The sequence below is a fragment of the Plodia interpunctella genome, chromosome 24 (genome assembly GCF_027563975.2).
Source record: "Plodia interpunctella isolate USDA-ARS_2022_Savannah chromosome 24, ilPloInte3.2, whole genome shotgun sequence".
NCBI lineage: Eukaryota > Metazoa > Arthropoda > Insecta > Lepidoptera > Pyralidae > Plodia > Plodia interpunctella.
This window is the reverse complement of record NC_071317.1, coordinates 5,527,879-5,551,221: the sequence shown is the minus strand read 5'-3', so window position 1 is coordinate 5,551,221 and position 23,343 is coordinate 5,527,879. Positions and strand designations below refer to the sequence as shown.

The 23,343-nt window shown below is 33.9% G+C and overlaps 1 protein-coding gene across 2 annotated transcripts in view; it reads right to left on the bottom strand.

Moving 5' to 3' along the window:
* LOC128680512 (thyrotropin-releasing hormone receptor-like) overlaps positions 1 to 23,343 on the bottom strand; it is a 71,055-nt gene that overhangs the window by 3,727 nt on the left and 43,985 nt on the right. Inside the window, exons 3-4 of one of the 2 annotated variants that reach the window (XM_053763716.2) lie at positions 14,997 to 15,177; positions 4,099 to 5,696 (exon numbers count right to left, since the gene is read on the bottom strand). In XM_053763716.2, the coding sequence (XP_053619691.1) occupies positions 4,667 to 5,696; positions 14,997 to 15,177 (1,211 nt within the window). In that variant the 3' untranslated portion in view covers positions 4,099 to 4,666. Of the gene's footprint in view, positions 1 to 4,098; positions 5,697 to 14,996; positions 15,178 to 23,343 lie in introns of those variants that run through there. The other variant, XM_053763717.2, reaches the window with a different exon arrangement.

The following is a 23,343-nucleotide window of genomic DNA, read 5'->3' as shown; positions in this document are numbered from 1 at the left end:
AGATTTCAACGAATCTGTTGCTATATTTATCCAAGTATTATACTAAGTATCATTATTATTAAATCTAAACGGTTCTTCCTTCGTATGTCAAAACTCTTCAGTGGCTGACAACAGATAACGCACGTTTAAAACTGTTTTTTAAAATAATTAAAAGTTTAGGTTGTTTAGCGAATACAGAGATATGTCGTCGAAATTCCAACGGATAGGGAATATTTCAAGTGCATACAAAGTCACAAAAGCTAGTAAAAATATATATTTCGCAGTCACTCTATCAACGTCCCGCCAACAGTGTGACCCGACCTTTACGCGCCGGAGACGAGCACCGAAACTACGAGTGTTTGAAAATTAACTGTCTCATTTTATTTTCAGTAAAACCCAGTTAATTTTCGCCGCCTGCAGTTTTGTTTTGCGGTTTCTGTATTTATTTTGCCTCTGCTATTTTTAGGTTACTTTATCTATGAATATAAGTTACGAAAAAGTAAGTAATATTATTACAAGCTTTTATTTAATTCAACTTGATGTTTATCTGTGATCAAATCTTGCAAGTCAAGTCACATTTCTCCTACTTCCACTCTGTCTTGAAATTTCCACGCCGCTTCAATTTCCGTAATAATGACGTGATGGTGCACCCAAGTTCGGCTCCCGACTAGGGAACTCCTCAGCTGATTACACGACATGACGAGATCGACATGATTTTTTTATGTTTAATGCAACACGATGTATCTGACGAGAATAAAAACTTGTGCCAAAAATATCATTTTTCTAAAGTTGAAAGATCTGAGTTTACGTGCAACAGTACTTGAGTTGTATTTAGTTGCGTCGGCGCAGAGTTTGGTTTGGGACATACTATTTTAATATTATTAAAAAATATTATAAATGTCAGTTTCCTGTTAGTATAAGTATAAATATTTGTTGCAAAAAACCTTCACAGACTTTAAATACATACTATTTTATGCAGTAAAACATTTTCCTTTATAATTCCTGACACGAATAATATGAACAAATTGGTACTCGGTAATTACAAAGGTTTTTTCAAAAAAATAAGCTTTTCGTTTCTGTCGTTCCGTCTTCTTTTCTGGCATTTTAGTAACCTCATTTACTTCAAAGATAAATCTTTTAGTAGTCATAAGGGAAATTAAGGAAAAAACTGGCGACTTTTCATTAGGCCGGAAGCCGAGTTGTAGTTATTTATTAAATTTATACTTTATTAACCAATGTTAATTAGTTAATTTGGTAAACACAGAAGTAATGGTGTTGAGTACAAAATTATAAAATGTTACTTACTTCAATTTTAAACCAACTATCACAGCTAGAGTGATCGATCAGTTTGTAACAAACAATCTAAAGTATAAATCTACACAATTAACAATAATATTTAATGTAAATACAGAAAATGTTATTATTATAGTGATAGGGTTTAAATTGAATTGCCCAATGGTGAAAAAAAATGGTAGCTATTCTGTTAATCTATTAGATTCAAACTCGGTAATATACAGACATACAAAACACGCAACAGTTAACAATATGATTAGTCAAAATCGATGCAAATTTTGTCTCCGTGTAGGAATTTGTACAAATGTGAGCGTGAAATTATCATCACTATACTTATGGGCTATTCTGCGCAATTTTATATTTGTTGTGTTCATTTAAAACTAAACGCCTCAGTTGCACCGGTCGACTTTAACAGCAATTTAACCTACGCACCTAGATCGTCGCATAGATAAAAATGCCAACTTTGTGTCGTTGTGCGCATCTTATGTCAAAGTTAACTGGTGCAACTCTTAAAGGCGGATCTCTACCGTTGCTGGAGTTAAGTAGGTTTGTCCTGAAGTAAAGCCGAAGGCTTGTCCTAAAGTAAAGGCGATTATTCAAAATTTAAATAGATTATTTTTTACGCATATCGGGTGAGCTTATGTTTCAAAGTCAGGAATGTAACCGAGAAGATGGATGATGGAGTTATCTTGTATGGATTTTGATGAAATTTGGTTCGAGATTAGAATTATAGATAGCTTTTATCCTAACATTCCTACATGAGCGCAGCTATTCGTAAATAAATTCTTACAAAAATGATAAATTATAACTACCTTCAATTGAAGAACAATATAAGATCGTAGTTGGACAAAAGAATTTATTGGTTGCTAAAGAAAAGATTTGTCAAAGCACTTTCGAACATTTTGACATTGACAGAACAAGATATAATTTAGCTTATGAATAAGAAGTTAGTCTGGAATATTGCAGAATCTCCCGACGGCCCTGTTTATTAACACACAATACTATCATAATTCACGCGACGCGTAATATTTTATGTGAACAGTGTTGCTCGCTATTGTTCGAAAGATATTTTGTATCACATTGGCTATTTATATTTAATTTATTTTTGGATTTTGATATAGCGGTTAAATTAGTAAAGTAAGCCAATAAATAAATAAATAAATATATTAGGACAAATCACACAGAATGAGCTAGCCCCAAAGTAAGTTTGAGACTTGTGTTATGGGATACTAACTCAACGATACTATATTTTATAACGCATACATATATAGATAAACATCCAAGACCCGGGCCAATCAGAAAAAGATCATTTTCCATCATGACCCGACCGGGGATCGAACCCGGGACCTCTCGGTCCAGTGGCAAAAACTTCACCACTGCGCCACCGAGGTCGTCAATCGCACCTTAATTATGCTGACTAGGCTTTTGCCTAATTATTAACTATAATTGAGGAAGTTTTCGAGTTCCAGATAAATTTCTATGAAACAATAATAAATAACCCAACAGAATAACGCGAAACCTGTAGGCGAAGTGCGGATTTGCATTTCACTTCTCACCATCGAATCAATTCGAAGTGAGACGCAGCGAACCGATCACATTGCAGTGTGGTTGCCGTTGCGTCGTAATGGCGCACTAACCCCTCTGTTGGTGATAATTGCCCGGTGACAGGCAAATACCTCCTTAACTTCGCAGTCGGCTACCACTGCCATTTTTCGGTACTGGCAGAAACCGGCAACTAACCTCAATCTAACCAATCTAACAATCTAACCTTATAACTTATGATCTAGGGCTTACGGTATTCCGCTTCTTCTTATCCTTCCCGTGGCGTTATGTATTCCCTAAGAACCCCCCGGGTAGCTACCAAACCAGAAAACTACTATTTCTATGAACAATGATTCTGTAGTATTATGGTAAACTACTTTCTATATTACTCTCGGTCAGTGAATTCAGATTCACTGACCTGTTTGGTTGTCGTAGTCACGGAATGCGTGGCGCGGCACTCACTTGGCCGGTTTTACTATTAGTTTATGATGCCTGCGAGATATTTATTGGGAATAAATCTTCGATAACATTCATCTCGCAAGTTTCTTCCTAAACAAAAATCCTATGTTTTGAAGATTTTCTCACTGGAAATTTCTCGGAAACTTTCTGTGGAATTTTCTCAAGAAATTCCGAGAACATTTCAAGACTGAGCTGCTGTAATTATAAATGAGAATTGGAGTGAGTACGGTGATACATACGCTACAAAATTAGCGGCGTGCCGCGTCGCGTAGCTTTGCTCATTCAACTAGAACACTGGGTATGCTAACCTCGTGAACAAATCTCCATATACCACTGTGTTATGAATGACGTGGAATACTGCTAAGAGACATGTGAATGAACGCTCACGAGTTTATTGCAAGCATCTGTCATACAGAACAATGCTGTATGTTCGAGTAAACCTATTAGCAGTGTGTGGGAATGATGGAAGGAAATAAAGCTACATCTTTTGAATTTAGGATGTCATTTTAGCCTTTGTATAGCAATAAATAAATAAATAATAATATACAACTCCCAAAATGTTTAATAGTAGTACTATTGGAAGTATTATAAATACCTGTGGTAGTATATAAGTCCGATCAAACGATAGATAATTTTTTACGAGATCGTTCTCGGAAAGTAATATTTTTCTTAAAAGAAAATTTCTTTCCGATAACGATTAGGAAATTAAATATAAAAAGACCAAATTATTTAAAAACGAAAAATTAAACAAACTTAACTTACCAAGATTCGAGGGAACTGTGAAAAAAAGTTTATATTATAAATAATTATGAAACAAACAACGTATTTCGTCTGAATAAATAGATTTCATTATATTTCGCGTAATAAATATACAACATACATAAATAACATTTAATTTTCTATCATAATTTAAATGTTTCATTTAGATTATTTACTTACAAAAGCACTATAACTTACTTAAATATCTAATTTGAAACACTGTCATTTTACGTATTTTGGCACATTAATATCAAAATATCTCAAGTATTGTATTTCAATTTTTTAATAATTCGTCAAAAATTGTTCTTTTTTGTTATTAAAACATACTGATGTATGTAAAAATGCATTTCTATATTAATGTATAGAAAATTATATATTCTCAGAAATCTCCTTCGACGACTCCCAAAAATTCTCTTTCAAAATTCCTTCGTTAAATTTCCACTAAAATGCTAATTACTAAGTGCTATTGTCGAAAATTTTCTCATCGACTCTTAATTATTTAAATAATTACTTTCAATCATCTCACAATAATTAATGATGTGATCATCCTAAAATCAACATCGAAACAATTGAACGATTTTCTCTTAAGAAAAAAACAATAAACACGTTCTGCAAGTAAACAAGCTAAAATCAATCACACATAACTTTCCGGACACTCAAAATCCACACTCTTCGACTTCTGGAACACCACACAATCCACCTTTACCTTCTGGTACGACACAGATTTCTTGCTATCACTATCAACACTTTTAGCTTTAGCACTGTTTATGAGCACACTACGCCTTAACGAACCATGCGTCCGATTTAGTTCGATATCTCTATTTTTACCATCGGAATGACATATAAATCTTTCAGCATCACCTCTTCCTTTATCTACATCAGTAAGATCAGAAATCTCAACATTACCTTCACTTGTAATACTATCTATAGTCTTTGGATTACAGACTGGCACAGACTGCTGCCTAACAAATTTCTTTGCAAACTTATCAAAAAATCCTCTCTCAAAATCATCTTTGGTTGAATCGTCGTCGCTTTTGTCGATACTGCCTCTGTGGGTGAAAAGTTTCTTAAGACTGTTGGTGGTACGTGATAAACTACTGCTTGTAGTGGATCCGTTGGTGATAGTTCTTTGTACACGCTTGTTTTGATCGTCTGAAGTTTTCTTGCACCAAACGCAAACTTTGCAGAAGCCGATGCGAAACTTCGACGACATCAAATTGTACAGTATTGGATTTATAGCCGAGTTTATATACAGCATTACTCTAGAGAAATACAAAATATTGTACCACTTCTCCGGGCTCATGTTTTCAGTGATTTCCGGCGGTGTTATAATTATCCATAGAGTTAAAACTCTGTAAGGCATGAGGCAGAGAAAGAAACACAAAACGACAGTTCCGAGCATTAATATTACTTGTTTTCTGGCCCGTGTGTTATAGGGATCGACGGTTTTGTTCATGACGACCTTGGAAGCGGCAGTGATGAGGTTTTTGGCGATGATGCTGTAAAGGATGACGAGGATGATGAGGGGTAAAGCGTAGAGGAAGAGGATAATGGTGATGAAGAAGGTTATCTGCCAGAAATTCACGGCTTGAGTGAGGCATTGTGAGTAGGTGATCCCGTCTGGTCCGGAAAAGCTGTTGTGCTCAGCAATCGCCAATATAGGGCTGAAAGAAAAGAAAAATGTAACTTAGAAGATGGTTCGTTTAGGACTTGAGTGACTGCGATCTTTTATTGCAATGTCTTTACGTTATTTTGATAAGAAGTCGCGTCTGTCTGTGTGAACGCGAACGCGATAAACTCAAAAACAACCAGACGGATTGTTGTAAGGTTTTCACCAATAGATAGTGTGATTAATGGGGAAGGTATAAGTGTATACAATTTATTATAGTTTTACCCGAGTAAAACCGAACGAACGGAGCGGTATAAAAAGGTCGTCGGATATATACACATGAGTTAACTATTTATAAAAAGTTTTAAAGGAAACCGTTTAGGCATTGTAAAACGGTTTCCTTCAGGGAAGTTAAAAAAGTAAATGGAAGGTCGTTAACACTACAAGTTGCAGTTTATTTTCAAAAATAGCTAAGTTTTTTAGTCCTTCCTTCCGTCTTCATCTATTATTAAACAAAGTCTTCTGCCGCGTCTATGTCTACGTCTATGTTCGCGATAACTTCAAAAATTGTTTCATACGATTTTCACCAATGGATAGTGTGATTCCACGTGCATGCACGTGCGAAGTCGGGACGGACAACTAGTTTCTAATGAAACTTAGTTTTGTAAAATCTATCTCAATTATTTTTCGTTTCTATATAGATAACAAATATTAGAGACATTTATGATATATGAGTTTATTTATAAATTACTTTAAGTTAAGCAATGTGGATTTAATTATAAAATAATATATATTTTTTTAATGTTGCTAAAAAAGATCGCAGTAACCGAAGCCCTTTTGTTCTTACTTAGCAATTGAAGTGATAGACAATAAAAAAGGACAGATCAATATTACAGAAAAGTATAACAAAACATAAAATACATAATAAAAAAAAATAATAATTCTAATAACTAACACTTCAATAAAGTTACTGGCAGGAAAGGTCTATTCTGAATTTAAAAAAAAAGAAGCTTTTGATATTTGCGCACGAAGGCGATTAGATGAAAATGAAAAAAGTTGACAAAGTTTTCAAATCTTTTTATTTAGTCGACTTATACAAGCAGTTATAAGGCGAATAATTTACATGGTCGCGACCTCTTTCTGAATTATATAGGAAGTTTTCACTTATGTGAGAGGGAATGGCCTCTCAATAGTAATTTATAATGTTTTACGTCCATCTGAACAGTTAGTGAACCCCATAAAGTTAGCCCAAATTACTATGAGAGTAATTAATTTCGCTATTTGACTTTTAGATCCCTCTTAAGTAGTTAAGGAACATACTATAGTCCATTTCTAAAACGAGCGGAAAAAAGAACAACGTCCCGAAACGCTATTTTTTATAACTTTTATGAATATATCTTTGTCTCTATAAAATGTCTATAATGAGAATGAGATGGAAATATATTTGTATAAAAGTGTTTTTTTTTTCTATGATAGAAATATTAAATTCATATATATCTGTAGGGAGATTAAATATATATTGAATATATAATTATTATAAAAGATTAAATATATAATGTCATATGATATTTTCCCCTTCCCAAATAACTTTGAAATTATTAAATTATATTGCAAAAATGTATAATTCCTGCTAGGAATTGATCACATTCTTCCTTTATATGTTCTCTGTCACATCTTCCCTTGTTCCCGAATGCAAAAAAATACACATTAGAATTTTAAAAATTCGGTTTTGTTTTTACGACCATTTACAACTAACGTCAACGCTCATTAAGAACACTATTGCTGCCTATGAACTGGGAAGACTACGTATCCCTTAGCCGCCTCGTACGTCATCCACGAGAGGTAATTTTCTTAGGGTGGGGTGGGGTGGTCAGCACCCCATGCCACATCATCCCTCAATTTATCCTTATCGACATATTATAAAACTAAGTCCTCTAACGCGTCTGTCTGTCCGCGATAAACTCAAAAACTGCACAGATTTTCATGCTGTTTTCAATATTTCATGTTTTTATCCGAGCGAAGCCGGCTCGGGACGCTAGTATTAGTATAATTTATATAAAAATATGAAACCTAATAACTTTAACATAATTGCGTGTAAAATTAACATATGTAAAAACGATAAATATTGTCGGAAGCATACAATAAACAGTTACAGATATAATAAACAAAACGAGTCGAAACATTTGTATGGAAAAACGGAAAATAAAAATTAATGGTGCATCACGAAGCATGACTGAGGTGTGTGTTAACATGTAAGGCTGAGGCCTGACTGACAGCGAGGGGCGTATTCTGATGTAGTAGGTCTCTCTCTAACTCTGTATTTGTTTCATCAAAAAACTTGTAAATTTTGACTTTGAATTATAAAATACTCTTCGGGGAGTCCCGACCCCAAGTAAACTGGGACTAAAAAGAAGATTTTAATTTAATTTGAATAATTTTTGTAACTTTTATAAGCTTTAATTAAATAAAATACATTCAACATTCATGTTCTTCGATTATTTTTTATAGTTGCATGTTTTAAATTAAAAAATAATATGTTCAATTAAATTTCAAGTGTGTTTTTGATAACATTTATTGTTATCAAATACACACACTTTAAAGCAATAATAAAAATGTTTAGTCTGGCTACAAGCAAATGCACCGAAACAAACAACTATCGATTGTAAGCTAAAAAAATAAGTTGATTTGCCAGAAATATTTTTTATTTAAACTGAAATTTAATAATTTTACATTTCATCTACATAGGTTAAATGTATAAGGCGATTATCACAAGGCTTCACGTCGTCGCACTGGCAGTGAAAACCGACCGACCGCTGAATCGCCTTACATGTCGTTATCATAAATCGCTAGCAGTCAGACCACACCCTAAAAAACGGACATACGAACAAAAAAAGCGCTGTTGTACTGAAGCTGAAACATCGATATTCTGAAGCAAACTGTTACGAACCTTGTTTCATAAAGGGTTTTGTTTGTCTGAAAGCTTTCGGTAGTCACTTCAAAAATAAAATATTCACGTTATAAAATATACACATAAAAAAAAAATCAGAAATTGAGAAAATATTTAATTTTTTTATCCAGTTTCGTGTAGAAAAATGTCAAAGAGAAATCACAGATCTGCAAATCGATTCACATTTCATAATTTCTAATAATCAAATTTAAATACTCGATACTGAGAACGGTTAATTAATTACAGGTTTGTTCCGTATTTCAGCCGTTATCCATTCATCCGATCCAGTATTGTCCATACTTACTACATATGTTCTTTGCTCAACCTAATTTATATCACAATTTTTGGTAAAATTTATTTTGCATGACTAAGGTGCATTCCTAAAGGATTCCGTATAAATTTAGAAAAAAAAATAAATTGATGCACGAGTGAGTACGAAAGAGTATTTACGGATGAGAGAAGAAATTGGCTGAGATCGAACACATACAGCACAATCCGAATATTTATACGCCAATGTTAAATTTGAATACGAATTTTTGACCTATTAAACATTCTCAAATATATCTGTCGAATATATTTTAGGATAATATTACGCGCAAAAACTATGTTATTTTTAAAGCTAACGCAGTGATGTTTACCGAAATTTCGCATGGCGAAAGTCTTTGATATCTAATGTTAACATATAAAATGTAATAAAAAACTTCATTCGATATTTGGGTTAATATGCCTGTTTTTTTATCTAATTAAAACATTAACCTCGATTATTGACCCAATTTTTTTAGGAGAAACGTAAAAATCGTTAAGTGTATTTTATGTGTGTTGTGAAAATATAAAAATAATTTCAAGTTAACATGTTTTCAATTATATATTCATTAAGATTAACTTCTACTATTTATCATCAACTAGTTTTTACTCGCGGCTTCACCCGGCAACGATTCTTGTGTAGTTCGCGAACGAACTATAGTTCGGAAGAGTGATTATATAATTCCCAGATCCGTCACTACTTAATTCGTTTCGTTCTTTCGTTCGTTTTCGATAGCGCGGTGCGGCGCCACTCTCAATGCACTGCAACAATGTGGTCACAACAAGTAGCTCTTTCTGACTTGAAGTGGTGAACTAACGAACTAAAAGAACAAACTTGTTCGTTAAAAACCTGCGACGTAAAAATAACGCTCTCGGTCGCGAACTACAATGGGCAAGAATAATCATCGGCACATATGTAACAATACTTCCAGAATCCTCGGGAACGTTACGGTAATAATTAAAAAAATAAACAAACTTACAATCACATTCATAATATTATGATTATATAATAATAAAACTGATTATTGCACATCCCTAATTTCAGGCCGGAGACAGTCGTGGTACGTATGTAGACAAGATTTCTCGAATTTTTACATTCAGTCGAAGTCGCGAGCGTAGCTAGTATCTAAACAAGAATATAATTTGACTATGTAATCTCATACCATTATCCCACAATGAAAAAGATTTCAAAGGCTCAATTAAAGAAAATAAATCTGGACAAATCACACAGATTGAGTGAAAAAAAAAACATTTTAATACCATTTATCATCACAAAAGTTATTCCGAAATAATTGGTCGACTTATATAGTGAAAAAGGATATATGGTAATGAAGAAAAATGCCTTACGCCAGCAATCGGAAAAGGCGGGCAAAACTGGCAATCCAATATGGCGGACAGTTTCAACTGAATTTGTTACAGCTAACACCATCTATTCTTTAAACGCCGGAACCAATATTCAGGGGACAGTTTCATAACATACGGGTGTACATTATCTTTAGAATCGACGCGAAAAGTATTTTTAAGGCCACAGAAAATCTTTCTCGACAAATGTTTTAACTGTTGACAAAAATGAAGTCGACCTCTTGACAAAAATGGAATGGAATCTGCACTAGATGAAGTAGCAAGGATTTGAGTGAATTATTTTCCAAGGTACTATTAAACGTGACTTATACAACAGCAGTCGAATTAATTATTTAATATAACTTCGGAACATCTCGTTGAATATAACCATTTTTTTTTTTTAATTAATTGTCTTGCTTTTGATCGACTTGTACATTGTACATTGCTGACAGGTTCTCCACAGCCAGGAAACAATAGAGGGAAGAAGGGAGATACAGACCTTTACCACGCAGTGTGAGCTAAATCGCTATTAACAATAATAAAATTGACTTTATGCTGATATCGATGCACGATGTTTAGAATTTCGAATTTCTTCTAGTATATTTCCAATACTATGAAAGTTATTCGAGAACGCTATGTTCGCAATTTAAAAATGAGGACTTATTAAACGCGTCAGACAGTTCACAATCCATTCCCGTATGTCCGTTCAACTTAGTCAATAGCACTGGCATTAAAGATGTCTAGGAATGCTGTGTATTTGCAATGTTCGTTTGTCCCGTGGCGGTTGGGAATTTCATTTGCCGTTTCTATACCTTTTCTAGTATATTCTTATTTCCTAGACAATTTTTAGCTGACGCTAGAAACTCCACTATTAGCCATAACAGTATTTTTTTTTTCAAATATTATTATGCTATATATTTTTTTAAACATAAATAGTACCTAAGTACTATTTTATGACCAAAAACATATATATCTTGCTGATAGTATTGTCCTATTCATAAAAAAAGTTAAAACGTATGTTTTTTCACTATAGATATATTTTATAAATCAAATATTCTAATCACAAAGCCTAAATTTGGATTACATTGAACAATAGCACATTGTCGCGTAATGAATGTATAAATTATATTTTACTTAGAAAAATCAATGACCGATTCTTACTTTATTCGTGTAGGTTACCTTTTTTTTCATGATAATAATTTTTCATGATAATAATTCTATTTTTGAAATTAAAAAAAAAGCCATTTGTTTTGAAGTGATTACAGAGATTTTCAAATCTGTCTACAATAGATATATAGATATCGACGCGATATTAATATTATATATAAAAATTTCATGTGGCGGTACAATTATCGCTTTTAATTTATTTCTTGGATCGTAACGAACTGATAAATCGCAAATGAGTTAATTGATCGGCCTTACTTTAGTTGTAAATATGTTTCGTATAATATACGGTAACGCTGTGAAGAATAAATAAAAACCTAATTAACCTAGCATACAATCGCCTATTAGAAACCTGTATCTGTAAAATCATTTAAAGTTAAATTTAAGAAATATATTTCAGGAATTCAAATAACATTAGCACAGCAGCACAACTGTAATTTGCAGCTCTATTATTTGTATGTAGTTATAGATAATTTTGAGTTCTTTTTTAATATATTCTGTTGTGTCTCAATTTAAATAGGTATTGTGTTTATTTTTTAATTTATTTCATGGCATCCGCGGAAGATCAGCGTCGTGGTCTCAAGCCATGGCATTATGCTGAGCGGAGATCAATTTGTTTAAGTAGATTTTTGATATCTCTTTGTGTACTGTAAAGGTTTTGTAAATTATGACAAATCAACATATTCTCTTTCTTCTTTTTTTTCTAGCATATTTACATCAAATATACACTAATTTAATAAGTACTATGTGTAATTTAGTTGAATTTGTAATATGTCTCTAATTTTCACCCCAGTTGAACTGATGCTTGTTTCAGATTGAAATAAATATTGCCAAAATGTAAATGGGATTCAATGTTGCTGTTTTCAGAGTCATTGCTGCACCTAATTGCAAGGATTGCTATCCAAATAGGCATTGGTTGCAGCCTTTTGGGCACAATGCGGCTGGCAAAGCACTTGATGGACTATACAAATTAGAAATATAATTTTTTACTTAATTTATTTAAGTTTAATCGGGTCCCACTGCTGGGCAAAGGTCTCCCATAAAAATCGGTAGGTCTCCCCATTGCTTATCCACCCTTTTCTAAGTCTAGATTACCATTATTAAAGTTAAGTTTTATGATTTTTAATTAGGCTTATATAAGTTTTGTTTTAGATTCGTATATTCAAATTTCAATTGTCAATTAAAATATTATTTTTCAAAATATTCATGCACGAGGCATAAGTAAATAAGTACAAATTATATTCATATATGAACATTTCGTAATACAAACTCGTGCAATATCTTCCACACGAACGAACCCGGGTTGGGAGCTTGTCCAATGCAATCCATACGTGACTTGTATCCACGGACTGAGTTCAGTGCTCCACGCTTCTACCACAGAATGTTTTTTAGTAGTAACATTTTTATAACAAGGAGTTATCGACAATTATGATTATCATATGTAATTATTATGTTTCATATTTTTATTATACAGAGAAGAAGACAGTTAATGGCAGACCGCCAGCCACATGGATCTCCGCTCCGTAATCTCATCCGTGGATCTCATCTCCGCAAGGATATGGAACACGCAAAACTCAACACAGACAACCCAGGACAGAGTTCTGGTGCCTGAGAACGAGGGACCACACCGATTATATAACTAGCTCCACAGTGTCACCGAACTAATACACATGCCAGTATGAGTGTTAGAAAAACCAGCAATGTATACCGAATCTAACAAAGTTTGGCAAACTGTTCGACGACAGTTTGGTGCCCTTTCAGTAGCCAAGTAGGGAACAGGCACGGAAAAATAAACACAGGTTTATTATTCCGTGGGAACAGGCGTTTCTCATGTTTGTATGAGTGAAATGGAAGATAAGGCGGAGTCTATAGTTATCTCTGTCTCGGTTGTAATAATTTCAAGGCCTTTTCATTGCCAATTGAACTCTTATCTTGAACTTGAAATAAATAACAATGATTCTCGTCTCGCCTAAAATGCCGTATTACCTAATAACATTTATTGAGGTCTCCATTTAGGTAACAAACGAGATGGTTATTCCATTAGATGTTTCAACTGTAAATTTGTTCAAATGCATTTATTGATGCTAATAAAATACAATTTAGCATTTACTACCAGCTATGAAACTCCCGGTAAAATGGCGCACTACACGGATAAACATTGCGAATATACATTTTAAAAATACTAGTACCTACAGTTCTACTTAGATTACATATTAATATTAGTTCTGTGGCCTTGTAAAGAGATTCCACACTTGTTACAATGTCGGAAATTGTATTACCTATACAACATGTTTACAAATTTTATTGAAATATGTAAAGTAGACTGAAACTGGAAGCAAAAAAGAGACACACTCATTCCCGTAAATCAAAAGTATTATAAAATTTGACTAGCACGTCTTTCGTAAGTATTCATCGATTATTATTAACCTCAAAGATACATACAACTAGCATTTCGATACGACCACTGCTGTGCAGAAACGACGAATGAAACTCTATGGTTTATAACATTGGGAATTAAGATCTCTTCTTCTTCATAGTCGTATTCCTCATGGCTGAGGGTCGTGGTCATTGTGTCGTGGAATGAAACACACACAACAACTTTCTTGGCATTATTAATGGAGTGGTTTGCCATTGCCTTCTCAAGTTAATAATAATCAACCAGTGTGCAGGTTTCCTCACGATGTTTTCCTTCACCGGAAGCAAGTGGTGGTCTATGAAAACTACTATACATGAGTCAGATTGGTATACAAACTCATATGGCACGAGTAGGATTCGAACCTGGGATCTTTCGATCCACAAGCGGGCGTCTTAACCATTACACTACCACCGCTTCAAGATCTCTGGAATGGTACTTATTGCAAACCAATTAAGAATGTGTGATAATACAAACTTTTAAATATTATAATAAAAAAGATCGTTAAATAAATCATTAGTTTTCAATAGCATAATGATAAATCCGGTCTAAAAACTCAATCGAATAAAAAAACTCGCTCCACAACCTCAATAACTTCAAACGTCAAAAAACTCCCGCTATTTGCTTAAAACCTCTTCAGCTGAAATTTCAAGCGTCGCGTCGTTAAATGCAGAAGCCTTTGACATGACCGGCTATGAGGAGATATTTAAATAATATATCCTGTCAGATGTAAAATCTGAAGTGAAATATGAAAGAAATGGCAGATTTTTAGTCTTTGTCAAGTTGCACACAGAGCCATCAGGGTTAAGACCAAATGTGAATTATAGGACTGTTTTATAGAATACGGCAGCATACGAGCAACCGAGTCACTCGTGAAATGGCAGGAACATCTCACAGGAGAGATGCCAGAAACGAGTTTTTATATCATTAACTGGGATGATGAGCTGATATTTACCAGATATTTTTTCTTTAAGTCAAGCTTCGATAAGCTTGACTTAAAGAAAAAATATCTGGCCTCATAATAATCAGAAAACGAAACACGAAATTCCTATTGTGTAATAGGCTTGAAGATGATTTATGGCTAGAAGCTTGATGACAACTAGAAATATTTATTTAAGGCTAGTTGTGTAATGCCCCGTTAGAATCACCATGAACTTAGTCACACAAAATTCCCAACGAATGTATACCTGGTGAAAAGGGCAGCGAAAAACCAAACCAGAGCACATATCAAGGTCGCCCTGGTCTTGGTGCAGACGTAGCCAGCTCTCAGAGGCTCACAGATGGCGTAGTACCGCTCGAAGCTGATGGCGAGGATGGTGAGGACTGAAGCGTGGGTGACGGTGAGCTCCACGAACGGTACTGCAAGACCTGCGGGGAGAAAACGTGTTTGAGTCTCATGTGTTTTAGTCACTTTTTCAAACTGAAAATTGTATGTAATACAAGCTGTTGCCAGCGGCCGCCAAAATTTTTGAAGAACAGTTATTTTTCCGGGATGAAAGGTACCCTATGTCCTTCTCCAAACTTCAAACTACTGAAATGCAGAATTTCAATAAGATGAGTTGAGTAGATAGACCGTGAAGAGGTAACAAACAAACTTACTTTATAATTTAAACAGACAGAATTCTCGAGTTGACGCGTCATGCGTATCTATATCCAATTAAAGTAATGGAGATATATGTAACTCATTGAAACATAAATAGACTTCATCCTGTATCACGTACTTACAGTCACCGCTCTTGGACCAGCGCAAAGTCATTGCAAACTCGCCCTTATGCCTACCGAATAGAGGACTCATTGTAACCTATAATGTAGTCGACTGTACAAATAACAAACGATCATAGGACATTAATCACCCATAGTAATTATTCAGAAACCTCTGTCACAGTCTACTGTTGAAATATTGCTGTCTTGAGGTTGAACCCATCCGATATTCTAGTATACGTGAGATTATGTATCATTCAGAAGCCAACACGCAATTTCGGTAGGGGTAAATTCATGTTTAAAATTATATATTCAACTTAGGATGATAAATATCGCATATTGATGTCAAAATATTACTACCGCCAACTCAGCAGAAGTGCAGCTGAAGAAGCGGCGCAACAAATTTCACCGCAGCCTTTTCACCAAGGACATCAAATAACAAGGTTTTGTAAATATATTGAAAACAAGAGTGGACGAATGTATGTACAATATTTTTTATTTGAATGTACTATGTTTTTTTTTGAAACCCGTGGCATGGAACAGTTTTATGTTTGATGTAGATTAGGTACTCTTTTAGTTGGTGTGAAATATATATTTTTTATTTTATTATATGAGAATAAATGACTTTGATTGACAAAGAAAATAAAAAGAGAAAGAAAGATATTCGGAATAAGACTAAAAGATAAAAAAGACTTGGCTTACGTCTTATAATACAACATTATTAAGTAAATAGGATAATACAGACGACAGCTGTATGGGCTTAGATCCCTTTGCCTTTCCGCATGGATAAACAAAACCAAAAAAAAAATTGATTAATACTATTATTCCAAAAAAAAAAACAAAAGACTTGGCTGTATGGGCTAGAACCCTTTGCCTCGAGAAACGAGGGAATAAACAAAAAAAAAGATTAATTCTATTTTAAATATGCATTTATGTTAAGTTTACCAAAGTCTCCTTTAAATATTGATTTTTCCAAATAACTTCGAAGTCAAAAAAATAAAAGGATCTTAGAAAAATTGTGATAAAGTCCGTCATCTTTATCTTGACTGTAATAAATCAAGATTGGGTGAACTCAAATGCCACGTCAGCGTTTGAACACTTTTATTTTTTTACTGTTTTAGCTGTAGCCTAAAAATATCTTTTAAAACTTAATTAAGTACATATTAAAAATTTGGTATTAGGAATATGAAAAAGTGTCGACTCGAGAGAACACACGCGTCTTTGAAATAAAAAAACATATGCGACATCTAAAATCTAAGTAGGTAAATATACCTATATAGTGAATCACACGTCGTTTACAAAGACATTAGTTTAAATCGATTGGATCGTTCAGGAGATAAATGTGGACATTGTTTGCACACACAAAGAAAAAAACACCTTTATCCTTTCACAAAAAAATAATTAAAGTTATATATTTTTTTAACATTAATAATAGGTATTATCATCTTATCACATTAATAAACGTCATTGTTTAAATCATTTCTAAATAATTAAACTAATAGTTATTAAGTTCCATTGCCACTAACAAAGCAATAGAAAAAATATTAATAGTCGTTAATTCATGTTTGTCTTAGTTTTGTTTTTTTTTTCTTATTCAGTTTCTTGTGAAATTGCACACAACTCACGAAAACTTAATTTAAACTTGAGAACTTTGCTGAAAAGCATTTAATTAAGCTCGAAAGCTGCATTAAACAAGTAACAGTGCACATGCACAAATACATCGCTGCATTGAAATCAGTTACACGTTACGCCGGCTACACACCATCGCCGAATTTGGAATGACGACGAGAATGCACAACATTGCGCAATTTATATGAGTGATTTTATTTACCGCAATGAAATCCAGCAACGTATGCCGAATCTGCCATAGTTTGGCGAACTCTTCGCAAATAGTGTGGAACCGGCATTACACCCGATTGCATGTCAACAGAGGCAATGGTGACCCATCCATTCATTCACTTCGTTCATCCATCCTACCAAATTTAACTGAAAAACACTGACATTTACACTAGCAGTATATGTGATTTTATCTATCTTCTGAAAACTGTTAACTTTAATCCAGTCTCGGAACTACAAAATCAAATCATGTTCTATATTAAATAAGATTTACCAAAGCCGCAAACTACTAATATTTCGAAACGACCACTGCTGAGAAGAAATGGCGAAAGAAACTCATTTTAACATTGTCGGATAAGGACCTTAATAGGATAAAGTGACGCAGATATTTTGCAGTCATGACAGGGAGACTGCAAAATATCTGCGTCACTTTATCCTATTAAGGTGTTATCTACGTACATAAAACCTCAATAAGTATATGTTAGTGCCAAAAAGCCGGCCCACATACATTAACATACTGATATATATTTTTTCGAAACAACGAACTGCCAATGTCGACATAATCTACTTATACCCGCATATCATACGTAGATGTAGGAAATGAGAAATATGTGAGTGAATGAATCTATGAAAACTAAAAATATTTTATATACATAGGTAGCATGCATGCATATCACACGTCCTATTGAGAGTCCTAAATTTTTTAATCTCATTAATTAAATTTTGAAAAAATATTATATACCTTTTATTTTTCCACAACTCTTGTGCTGAAAAATATTTGTTGCAATTAGAAAAGTAACAAAGTAGACTATATACTCTATGGCTGCGGAAGGAGTTGGTAAAACAGTCAGAGTTTAGAGATTAAGTTTTAGTTTAAATTTGTATTATTAATTTATCTATGAAAAACTGAAAATTATTGCAAATGTCTTTTTTTATTCTCTATAAATAAATACGTTTATATAGCTACCTAATCTGCTGCCACATCTCTTCCATTCTCCGATCCTAATATGAACTGTGGCAAGCCAATCTCATTGTGATTCTAGAAATTTAATATCTGCCAAAAACATGCGAAGGAACTCGGGAATATTTCATTCTTGGAGGGAGACATGAGATCATTTTCAGGGATTGGATTATTATTTGTCTTCTTTCGTCAATTGTCACTGTTTTATGGACAGTTTACTTCCTTGATTGTGGATGAAAAATATGGAAAAAAACAATTTCCGATAGAGCAAATCATATAAATAAAACATACAAACGCTTACCGCGTTTGTGTGTTTGTATGTCACAAACCTGAGACCTTTCGATCGCGGGCGCCTTAACCATTACAACACAACCATTTCAAACTTCGCGTTTTATCGGTTCCTCTCGCAGCCGCCGGAACTCAGGATCCGTTTTTCCACTTCTCCAAGAGATTTTGAATTTTTTTTTGTGTGAACACTGACACTAATTGACATCAACAAGAAATTTTTTGACATATATTCAGGAGTTGAATGATAATAACAATAATTTTGCAATACTTCGCTAAATGAAGGGCAATAAAAGAGCTATAAAGTAATTATATTATCACGTTTCATGGAAGACATACTTCATGAGCGAGGATACTAAACTTCTTAAGTAATTGTAGGGTTGTCACATTCCAGATATACACAAACAAATATTAATTTATTAAAAATATGATTAAGTGTAAAGGGAATATCTAGAGCAATAGTAGTTTGCAGTAGTTTGTAGCTTTTGAAAAATTACAATTTAATATAAAATTTAAAAGTCAACTGACACTCCACGATGCTTAAAAACCCGCTTATTTAACCGAAGTGTCCTGCCCACCATGACTTATGTTGCCGAGACATGGACGCTCACGAAGGAGACTGTGTACAAATTGAGAGTCGCACAGAGAGCCATGGAGCGGGCCATGCTCGACAACAGATTGCAAGAACGCGTTCCAAAACAGCGTACCAAAGTACGGGACGTGGGAGACGCGGTCATGAACCTGAAGTGGAACTGGGCAGGACACCTGGCACGTCGGCGTGATGGCAGGTGGAGTAAAGTGCTGACTGAATGGTGGCCTAGGGCCGGCGAGAGTGGTGTCGGACGAATACGATGAGATGGGCGGACGATATAATAAAAGTCGCAGGTTGTACATGGATGAGAGAGGCACAGGACAGAGGAGGGTGGCGTACGCGGAGAGAGGCCTGTGACCAGCTGTGGGCACAAAGTGGCTGAAATTATGATGATGATGAATATAAAATTTGACGTGAAAAAGTGCTTGTGAAGGTCTCAATTTCTGTTTAAATGATTTGATTTGACAAAAACGGATATTTTACGGTCACAAGGAAATAAAACATGCGAGAAATTGATTGGGAAAAAAAATCCTTCATCTTTTCAACAAAAAAAAAAACTAATCAAGCAACCTAAGCCGTCGATTCCTGGTTGTTTCAATATATTTATTAATATTTATCAAGTAAGTGACAAGATTAAATTGAAAGCACATGTATGCAAATAAAAAGTATATTATGTAACTATTTTTAAAATATCCGTCTACTCTCCCTATTCTTTTATCTATGGCTCCACCTATTATTATAGAACTTCTGACAGACAGACAGAAGAGGCATATTTAGGAATCCATTTGACGTTTTTGGTACAGAATCCTAAAAAAAGGACTGTCATTGTCAAAATTTTAAATTTAAAAAAAAACGCATCCCTGTTCATAAATTCGCAAAGAATACTTTATTGCACTTAATTAGGGCGTATTGTGGTCTTAAAAATGTATTTCGTAGCCCGTACAAGCAAAAGTGAACCTTATCTCACGGGAGAAAGGGCTATAGGTTGTGTTGGTGAAAAATTGTATTTTCTTGTATAGGTCGTTCGGGGCAAAGGCAGCATGTGGTACGAATTGCCAGCGATTAGTGCGGTGTGAGTGACAGCGGATTTATATGAAAATATTTGGGTACAAACAAACAACTGAGTAGACTTACTGAAATGCAGTTAATTACCGAATGTAATTAACTTAATTTACGTAGTCTTAAGCTGGAGCTTTGACATTTACTTTAGTCGTACGTCAATTTAAGCCTCAGCCGCCTGAGCTTAACTCCCATCCTATACCTCAAGGAAAACCTACAAGATTTATAATATACACTAAATAAACGATATTTTTATTAACTACTTATTAGCTTTCAATTTAAATTAATTACAAAAGCATACTCACTTCTGATGTTCGGACAATATTCCGCTCTGAATTAGTAGTAAATTAACACTTATATTAATAATAAGTTTCAATTTATTGAATAGATTGTGTAATTTTCCCATGGAATCAGATGAATTTTCCATTTTAACATATGTTCATAGCTTTTTTTTTTACTCTGGTTTACGTTGTTAGTACATACTTACTTGTATTTTTTTTTTCATTTTATTGATTGACTCTTCATCAACATGGGGTGCCATCTTCGAATTGAAGTTTGGAGGTCAGCTCGCGGCTTTGGGCCGCTATTGACTATGTCAGTTAATTACGCTATTTATTATTACGTCAGTTATATGGCAGAATTTTGACATATTCTACGTCTCTTTCTTACCTTAGCAAGTTTTAAAAGTTGCAGAACATTGTCTTTATATTTTTTGATATATGCATGCGCTGTCAATGGGACCACACCTTTCTCCCGCCATTGTCACCGCTGGTCAAGTAATTGTAACAAAAACAGCTTGGTTTGTAACTCGGGGAGATACGGAAAATACGACTATCTTTGTTAATATCCTGATACATTGTCACAGGGCAGTTTCCGGGAGATAAAAAAAAACATTTTTTTTTTTTCACATTGAATGATTGAGATAGGTACCTACCTAACTTCATTGTATAAAAACAAATATTCATTGAAACCACATATTCAGACAAGATTGCAGTAAAACGTAATCATAATTTATAACAAACTCAACTTCTAATTTCCTGACTCTATTTACCCCGTAAAGAAAAAAACGTATATGTTAATAAAAAGACAAAAAGCACGCGCTCAGCCATAATGTTACAACCTGCATGACGTTAACCCTCCTTGGGAATGCTATTATTACCTACCAACTGACTAGACTCTTTCTCATTTGAGCGTTTTCCTGTTTTCTTCCGCCGCCGTTGAGTGTCGGGGTCCAGGAATCGCTTTCCTTCTTTTACTTTTTTTAGCAGTTCCCTAGAATGTGTTCCCTAATCGCCTCATACGATAACAACGAGAGGATATGGAGTGATCCTATTTGACGGCGGAACCACAAGCCATTTGGTATAAGCTTTTGTACGGCGGAAACATTTGTATCAAATATAATATTATATTTTTATTCTGTACACCAATTACCAATTAACGTCACATGTGCTCAGAAATTGCTCTTAAAATGATAATTTAATATTCATATTTTACTCAGTTCACACAAAATGGTCGTATTTTGTTTTTACGATAGCTAATTGAGACGTTTGAATAAAAATATTGTAAGTAAAATAAAAATCTTATTTTATTTGAGATACATAAACGTAATTTTGAAAAAATATGGTTTTGAAACTTTCTTATAATGTTAAAAACAACATTTTAAACTATCTAAAAAAGTAATGTTCTCAACATTACTATCAGTTTTCATTTGATCTTGTTTTCTTCTGTTTAGTTTTATCTTTTCAGTCGATATGTAGACGGATTTTTTGCTTTTTAGTTTTTTATTTATTTTAAATGCTTTTTTTAACGAAAATTAACGACTTCTGATTTAAGAATAATATTTAATATAAAATCGCCAACCATATAAACCCACAAACATATATTTTTTTAATATATTTTACAACGCAATTTTATTTTTGGACTCTGCTGAAAAATCGTGTTTTAGTCAACATATATGTTTATTAATACAGTAGGCATACGAGTATACCAGAGTGCTAAAATGTATCTAAATCAGTCTTTACGTTTTGGCGAAATTGAGTGAGAAATAAATATGCACGCTTTCGCATATAATTGTTAATTGCTAGGATATTTTAAATACGAGTCTAAATCTCTGGTTCTAACTATAAATCTAAATGTTTATTAATAGGTTTACAGTAGGCGCCGCAAATTCACAATACCTGTAAAAGGTGACTCAAGTCGAGGTCTGACGACCTCGGTGGCGCAGTGGTAAGGTTCTTGCCACTGAACCGAGAGGTCCGAGGGTTCGATCCCCGGTCGGGTCATGATGGAAAATGATCTTTTTCTGGTTGGCCCGGGTCTTGGATGTTTATCTATATATTTGTTATAAAATATAGTATCGTTGAGTTAGTATCCGATAACACAAGTCTCGAACTTACTTTGGGGCTAGCTCAATCTGTGTGATTTGTCCTAATATATCTATTTATTTAGTCATACACACTAATTGTAATTATTTCAAGATCATTGGAACATTTTGGCGAATAAATAATATGAATGAGTACCAGTGTAAATAACTAGACTTTAATTACACCTCACCAACTTAAAACATCAACTTCGTCGGGTTCTTACGTGGAACTTTGCCCTTAATCCCTAAATAATGATACTCAGAAACTTTTCTGCAAATTGGTTTACAAGTTTAAAGATTCACATACTGATCTAAGTTTCCGAGTTCCTTTGTAATTGTGTACTAAATTAGTTGTTCTTAGTATTCCTTGTGTTAGGCTTGCAAAAACTTTTTCGTTTTGAATATCTTCCTTCTATTAAAATTGCGTATTTTAGTAAAATGGTGTAATTTGGAGTCATGTACTGTACAGCCGACATTACAATGAATTTGGATCGTCTAGGTGCTTTTGATTGTACAATCCGGAACCCGAAAAACCTACATATAAGGTAAAAGCCAAAAATAGATGTTATGTTATTGTCTAGTAAGTAGGTCCCTTGGCTCACAACATATGCAGCTTAAAAAATTAATAAATCTGCATTATAAACGACTTTTCCAAAACCCAAAATTACCAAGTTAATGGAATAAATTAACAGGTGGCGGCCATTACGTTTACTGAGCTTAAAAAAAGAGGAGTGTTGT